Here is a 7,619-nt window from a genome sequence, read left to right on the forward strand (position 1 = left end):
CTACACTGCCTCCCAGGCCGTTGACAAGCCTGCCAGGCAGTCTTTGGGATAAGAGTCTCGCTTCATCTCATCAACATTCTGAGCTTTGACAAGGATATTTTAGCATCTATTATTCTGGTGACTTTATTATGACAAGTACTTGATTGTGCATTTTCAAACTCCAGGGTTGCCTTGAGTTGTTGTGCAGGTCCCTGTTTGTTTGTCTAGTTTATGTTTGTTTGTTTATATTGAGGTAAGATAATAAATAGTGCTGGAGGTACACCTGAAAACACCAGCTGTATGTTTACACCTCTCCTGACCCCAACCCTCTCCTAGCGCCCCGGTTAGGGTCAAAGGTTAACGACCCTCGTAGTGTCCCTGTATTCAGCTGCTGGGTAGAGGCGGGGACTGTGGCGTAATGCTGCCTTTCTCAGGGGTATACACGTACAGTAAATAACAGTTCCCATTCAATAAGCAGAGCTTCTAACTATAATACTGAGCTGAATAGTACGAAAGACTAGGAGTAGCGTAGTAAAATGGAGAAATGCTCCCCGCCAAAGACCCTCCTCAGTCATGGGAGCTGCCTCGGGCCCTGAGCTGGTATGATGTCTCATGATCATGATGTCGGCTCTGACCAACAAACACCGGTAGAAAACTGTTCCTATTTGATAAACTAAGAACATAAAACAGCCAAGAAGCTAAGATGAGAGATGAGAGAAAGAGAGAGCGGCGGAGAGAGGGACCGATATGGAGGTAGAATACCCAACGCTTTACTGCACAATACTCCCACTCCATCAGGCACTCCCAGCTACCCTGCTTTCTCTTTCTCGCAGTCAAGAAGACATCGGGATCCTTCAGAGATCTTATCTTCATACGCCTAAGCCTTCAGTTAGCTAGTTTGACACCTGGCAAAAAAGGTTATGTGCTTTTTCTTACATAAGGAACTCCCATATTCCCCCAAAACAACTGGATTGGCCTCAAGTATAGGCGAGGACGTGGCATGAGCAGACTGTCCGGCCGTGTCTGTCGGTCTCCCCATGAGGAGTTGGGCGTGTTCTCTCCCGCCTGGGTCATCCCCTCTCCTCAGAGGAACGAGGAGCGTCTCAGCTGATCTCACCAAGCCGTCCTGTCAGTGGCTGAGCTGTGAGAACACGACCTGACAGCTCGGCCCTCAACACATTTAATAATAAAATCACGAGGAGACGGAACTGTTTTTTTTTTTCTTTTTAAATCATGTAATGCTTCATCCTGGTCCTGCTGGGCTGCTCACAGTCCTCACGGCTGACAAGACGTCCAATTATTTGTTAAATTAGTTCAGAAGCTAAAGCGAGTCAGAGTGAAAGATAGAGGGAGAGAGAGAGTGGGTTCTGCGGGAGTCAGCGGAGTCGGTACCGTACGGGGCCCTCCTCCTCACGGCCGGTTCTAAACAGACAAGCAGGGCCTCACTTCCACTACATGAGCTCTTAACGTACAGCATTGTGCTTCACCAAGGCGGGCGGGCGGGAAAACAGAGAGTGAGGCTGTCTCTGAACAGGGGGGGTCTGGGGCTGGGGGTGGGGCTGGGGGTGCTGGGAGCAGAGGCTTGGGTGCCTGGGGTCCAGGGTTGGGCCTGAGAGGGCTGGGGACCAGAGTTTTTTTTTGGGGGGGGGGGCCCTGGGCCTCGGGGGTGGGGTCAGGGGCCTAGCCGTAGGGAAGGAGGCTGAGGGGGGGAGTAGGCCGGGGACCAGGGGTCGGTGTGCAGCAGCGGGCCGCAGAGGAGGTCAGAGTTGGGGGGGGTGGGCGATCGGAGGTCACAGTTCAGGAGGAGAGGAGGAGGAGCTCTGGAGAGACAGAGGAGGGGGGGCGGAGCTACTGGAGCCGGGGGGCCGCCGGAGGGGGTGGGGGGGGGCGGGCAGCTGGAGGAGGGAGTGGGCGGTCAGGGCTGATGGTCTCACTCACGGTAGAACACATATTCAGTGTAGCTGGTCCAGATCTTGTCGTCCGTCTGCTCGTGTGCGAAGGCGCAGGTGCCCGTGGAGTTGCACGCCACCATGTGGAAGCCGGCGTGGGCCAGCTTGTCGAAGGCCTGCTCCAGGAAGGTGAACTTCAGGTAGTAGCGCGACGTGTAGCGCTCCGGCGGCCGGTCGGGGTCGCGGCTCTCGTTCAGCGTCTCGCCGAACACCTCCTTGGCCAGCGCCGTCTTCCCGCACACCATGATGCGCGCCACGCGCCGGAACTTGGCGTCGGCCTGGCTGTCGCGGCCCAGCGTGTACGAGCCCCGGTAGCCGATGGTGATGAAGCCGGAGTGTTTCCCGTCGCCTCCCCCTCCTCCCCCCGCCCCTCCTCCTCCCCCCGGCGCCAGGCCGCCGCACGCCGCCGCCGCCCCCAGATTACGCGCGGAGGCGTCGGCGCCCGGCGAGTTGTCCTCGGGGTCGCTCTGGCAGCCCTCGTCCCCCAGAGAGTTCTGCTTGCTGAGCCGCGGCGCCAGCAGCCTGACAAGCTCGGGGAGGTTGAAGAACTCGGCCTCGCGCTGGAGGCGCCCGCGCTCGGGGAAGTGGTCGGGCAGCACCAGCTGCTGGTCCCGCATGAAGTCCAGGATGTAGCGGAACAGGAAGCCGTCGCGGTCGACGAAGAAGCGGCCCTTGGTGTCGCGGGCCAGACCCTGGGCGGACTTCCTGCTGAACATCTCCCCCAGGAGGGAGTCGGGCACGCTGGTGAGGGTGGAGCAGCGCGTGATGTACACCTGGCCGCCCACGTTCAGCTCCACGATCTCCGGGAAGGCGCCCTCCTCCACTGACACGCCGCCCGCGTTATCCGGCAGAGCCATGCTTGTGTCCGAGCGAGGGGGTTAGAGAGAGAGAGGATGCCCAGCTCAGCTCCAACACAGGTCCGAGAGTTATTTGGAAAGATTATGTATGACTCTAAACAACTAATAATATAAAATAGCCTACATGCAATGAAATTATTTTTTGATGTTGTTGACCTCTGTTTTCAGAATGAAAGAATATAAATCTCGCTCTGTTTTCAGAATTAAAGAATATAAATCTCGCTGGTTTTGATTATGCAGACTGATAAGCCGACTATTATCCGCTAAAAAACGCTTAAGTGCTGCAGAGCACTATTCCTAAGAGCCTGAGCAATCCCCCTAAACTCAGGATGGGTTAGAGTCGAACCGTTAGACCATTTCGGACAAGCGTTGCGACATGGCCGATATAATAAATGCTATCTATTCTAACTACAAAGGTAGTTCCTACTAAAACATAGTAAGTAAAGATTGTAGACTAGTGGATTTGATATTAAAAATGTATATGTCCTTCTTTACGCGTAAAACGGGGCAATATCCATAAAATTGCAACCTGCTATTGTAAACGAGCACTAGACGCGGAATCTATCTCGTTTCAAATCCGCTCATTATTTTCTGAACGAGCACGGAGGACTGGTCCGGGTGAAAGCGCTGTCCATGACGGGTTTCCCCAAATTCTGATCGGGTTTCTTGACGCAAAGACGGAGGCGCAACTTCAAGGCAATCCATAGTTGATGGTTGCGTCTGGTTTCATGAGACGGCCAGGAAGCATTTAGAGGACAAGTTCTGCGCCGATCAACGTTAAAACATTGAAATCTCCAGTCGCTCGATCGGTGGGCTTTATTCCATGCGCTGGTCAGAGGTTTGTAGTCTCGTAGTATTTTCTCCGTCTAAATGGCACCGAGCTCCGCTGCGACGGTCATATCCCCGGTAACCCCACCTACCGACTGATGACGCGGCCTGCTTTAGCGCCTGGACAGACGATTTATTATTCAGACGGAGCAGTGGGGAAAGGCCTCTCTCCTAAAAGACGAGCTATAACATTTCATGGGCAAATAAATAATAGGAACTTAATTAATCAGATTATATTTGCTTAGACAGCACGCAAATCAGCGTGTGAACTGAATTGTGTGGCCCAGGGAGCAGGTTCACCTGTGGGCGACAGCGCTATTACAACATGACCGCCCTAACCCTAACCCTAACCCTAACCCTAACCCTAACCCTGACCGCCTGTAGTCATCATCTGGCTCCGGAGGGCAGCTAATATGTCCTGGTCGGATTGGTACTGTACGATGAATAATGCACCCAGTAAAATGTACTTTTAGGATATTAAATAAGCATTAAATTCCCTAATGTCATTAAGGGCAATTGGCTTCTGACGGCAAATTAACAAATCATATAATTAAATCATGAATTAGCCTCTGATAAACGTAATGTGGTCTGTTGAAGAGACGGGGAGATCATGTGACCTGAGAACACAGAGGATAAAGAGGCTGTCAGCAGCCCCCCATCCTCAGGGAGCCAGAGCCACTGAGACTGCTATCAGAAGGAGAAATATATATATATATTTATATATATATATATATAGAGAGAGAGAGAGAGAGAGAGAGAGAGAGACAGAGAGAGAGAGACAGAGAGAGAGACAGAGAGAGAGATACTTTAATAATCCCTGTGGGGGAAATGTGGTGTTTCAGCAGTGGAAAAAGTACAGCAGCAGTAGGAAAGAAGTACAGTGTAATGGAGAATATACCTAGATAGAATTAAGAAAGATGACAATAAATATATATATATATATATATATATATATATATATATATATATATGGGGGTGGGAGGGACGAGCCTGTGGCTGAAGGTGCTCCCCATCTGCCACAGCTCGTCATAGAGGGGGTGGGAGGGGTTGTCTAGTATGGACTTCAGTTTGTCCCTCATCCTCCTCCTCTCCACCACAGACTCCAGACTGTCCAGTTGTTGCCCCACAACAGAGCTGCCCTCCTCACCAGCTTGTTTTTCTCCCCAGACCTGGTGCCGCCTCCCCAGCAGGCAACGGCAAAGAACAGTGTGCTGCTCCCACAGACTGGTAGAACATCGTCAGCAGCCTGCTACTCACGTCGAAGGAGCTGAGGAAGAACAGTCTGCTCTGTCCCTTCCTGTAGAGGGCCTCAGTGTCGTCAGTCCAGTCCAGTTTGTTGTTCAGGTACCCAGGAACCTGTTTGAGTCACCATCTCAACTTCCTCCCCCTGGATGGTGATGGGGTTTGGGGGCCGCTTGTTCCTTCTGAAGTCCACCACCGGTTCCTTGGTCTTGCTGATGTTGAGTTGGAGCTGGTTCTCCTCAGACCATCTGATGAATCTCCTGACCACATCCCTATATAATCTTATTATATATATATAACCTATATAATTATTATTGTTAATAATAATAATAATAATAATTTAAAAAAAAAACATTTTCGCCAGAATGTGTGGCTTCCAGGCTAGAGTGGACAGCCAGCTGTGTGACTTCTCTCTGTAGCACACACACACACACACACACACACACACACCACACACACACGCACACACACACCACACACACACACACACACACACACACACACACACACATACCCACACACACACATACACACACACATACACACACACACACACACACACACACACACACCACACACACACATACACACACACACACACACCACACACACACACACACACACACACACACACACACACACACACACACACACACACACCGTCCCATCTCTGACTCAAGCATGCCCATTCACTCTCACAGAAATATGGTCCTGAATTCCCCTGGGAGACCTGGCCTCTACTGTTCCCAGACCTGGGCCTCTACTGTTCCCAGACCTGGCCTGTCTACTGTTCCCAGACCTGGGCCTCTACTGTTCCCAGACCTGGGCCAGACCTGGGCCTCTACTGTTCCCAGACCTGGACCAGACCTGGGCCTCTACTGTTCCCAGACCTGGACCAGACCTGGGCCTCTACTGTTCCCAGACCTGGGCCTCTACTGTTCCCAGACCTGGACCAGACCTGGGCCTCTACTGTTCCCAGACCTGGGCCTCTACTGTTCCCAGACCTGGGCCTCTACTGTTCTCAGACCTGGGCCTCTACTGTTCCCAGACCTGGGCCTCTACTGTTCCCAGACCTGGGCCTCTACTGTTCTCAGACCTGGGCCTCTACTGTTCCCAGACCTGGGCCTCTACTGTTCCCAGACCTGGGCCTCTACTGTTCCCAGACCTGGGCCTCTACTGTTCCCAGACCTGGACCAGACCTGGGCCTCTACTGTTCCCAGACCTGGGCCTCTACTGTTCCCAGACCTGGGCCTCTACTGTTCCCAGACCTGGGCCTCTACTGTTCCCATACCTGGGCCTGTGTGGGCATAGCTGAGTGAATGGGCATAACTGAGTGAATGGGCATAACTGAGTGAATGGCGAGTCCTTTAAGACCTTGTGGAGTGAGTGGAGGTGGTAGCGAGTAGCTGGTGAACTCACTCCTCAAAGGCAGCGCTGACAGGCCGTGTGAGAGGGTTTTATATTGGCTCCCTTTGCCTATTGATCCTCCTGCAGATTCCCTGACTGCTACAGCCAGAAGTGACACTTCATAACCACTGTGACAGACTGTGAAAGGCAAGGCAAGTTTATTTGTAGCAGATTTCAGCAACAAGGCAATTCAAAGTGCTTTACATGAGACATTAAAAGCATGAAGACAAATTGCAACACATAAAAGGTGATATAAAACAAAATGCAGGAAAATTCAAATACAGGAGTAAAAGTTACAGTGCAGTGTATGAATGCATAATTATTTGATTTAATAAAAAGCAGCGGCAAAAAGAAAAGTCTTCAGTCTTGATTTAAAAGAACTGAGAGTTGCAGCAGACCTGCAGTTTTCTGGAAGTTTGTTCCAGATATGTGGAGCATAAAAATAAAAGAATAAAGGGCTCCTCTGTAGGGTTGGGTATTGGCAAGGCCCTCACGATACAATACATATCACGATACATTGTGATATGGTACAATACATATTGTGACACTGTGATATTCTACATAATGTACTGACATTTTTAAAATCCAGCTGAAAATACAACTCCATCCGCCGCTCCCTGGAGGTGAACCTGAGGGGGGAGGGAAAGTATAAGGAAGGACATTTTAAATCCATTTAAAACATGAATAATGTATATAGAATTCTATCCTTAATTTTCTATATCTATTCCGTGTCTTGTTCTGTATATTTTCCTTAAATTTCCTTTTACTGTACCGCAAAAAATCTATATTTCCGCGAGTATCACAAAAACATATATTGCTGTTGATGTATTGCTGTGTGGATTTTATTGCACAGCCCTACTCATGTGTGTGGTGCTTTCACTGCTTCTGGAGGAGGAGGAGGAGGTTCCATACTGGGTGGTGGTGTGTATAAATAGTGGCCACAGTGGCGCTCGCGGTCATGGCAGACCGGCACCAGAACACAAACGTGACCCGCCTGCTCAGCCTTGGAGGCAAACCCTAACCCTAACCCTCACGCGGGAGACACATTGGGTCTTTTGAGTCGTGATTGAAATTATGCCCGGGTGTAAGAAACGAAAGTACACGTCTTGGTTCACACTGCTTTCGCAGATTCTCGCCTTCTTTCTCCTGTTCGACGTAGATGATAGATCATTGTGATGTCTTATGAGATTATATAATAACTGTAAGATGTTATTATAAACACGCGCGTGCACTGCCTCCGCCACAACAAAGTAAACCCAGGCTATGAGGTTAGGGCTAGGCTATAGTACGGCCCTGGTAACCCTCCCCTCCACAGACACACACACTATGCATTGGATTTAATATGTTAGATTTTGGA

At 50.6% G+C, this 7,619-nt stretch overlaps 1 protein-coding gene across 1 annotated transcript; it reads right to left on the minus strand.

Moving 5' to 3' along the window:
* Positions 1-1,909: 1,909 nt before the first annotated feature.
* Positions 1,910-3,119, minus strand: kctd12b (potassium channel tetramerisation domain containing 12b; the record flags this gene model as incomplete). Its single annotated transcript, XM_084459645.1, has 1 exon — positions 1,910-3,119. The coding sequence occupies exon 1, from the start codon at positions 2,783-2,785 to the stop codon at positions 1,910-1,912; it is 876 nt and encodes a 291-aa protein (XP_084315771.1). The 5' UTR covers positions 2,786-3,119.
* Between the last annotated feature and the right edge of the window lie 4,500 nt (positions 3,120-7,619).

The sequence above is a fragment of the Borostomias antarcticus genome (genome assembly GCF_949987555.1).
Source record: "Borostomias antarcticus genome assembly, chromosome: 28".
Classification (NCBI taxonomy): Eukaryota; Metazoa; Chordata; class Actinopteri; order Stomiiformes; family Stomiidae; genus Borostomias; species Borostomias antarcticus.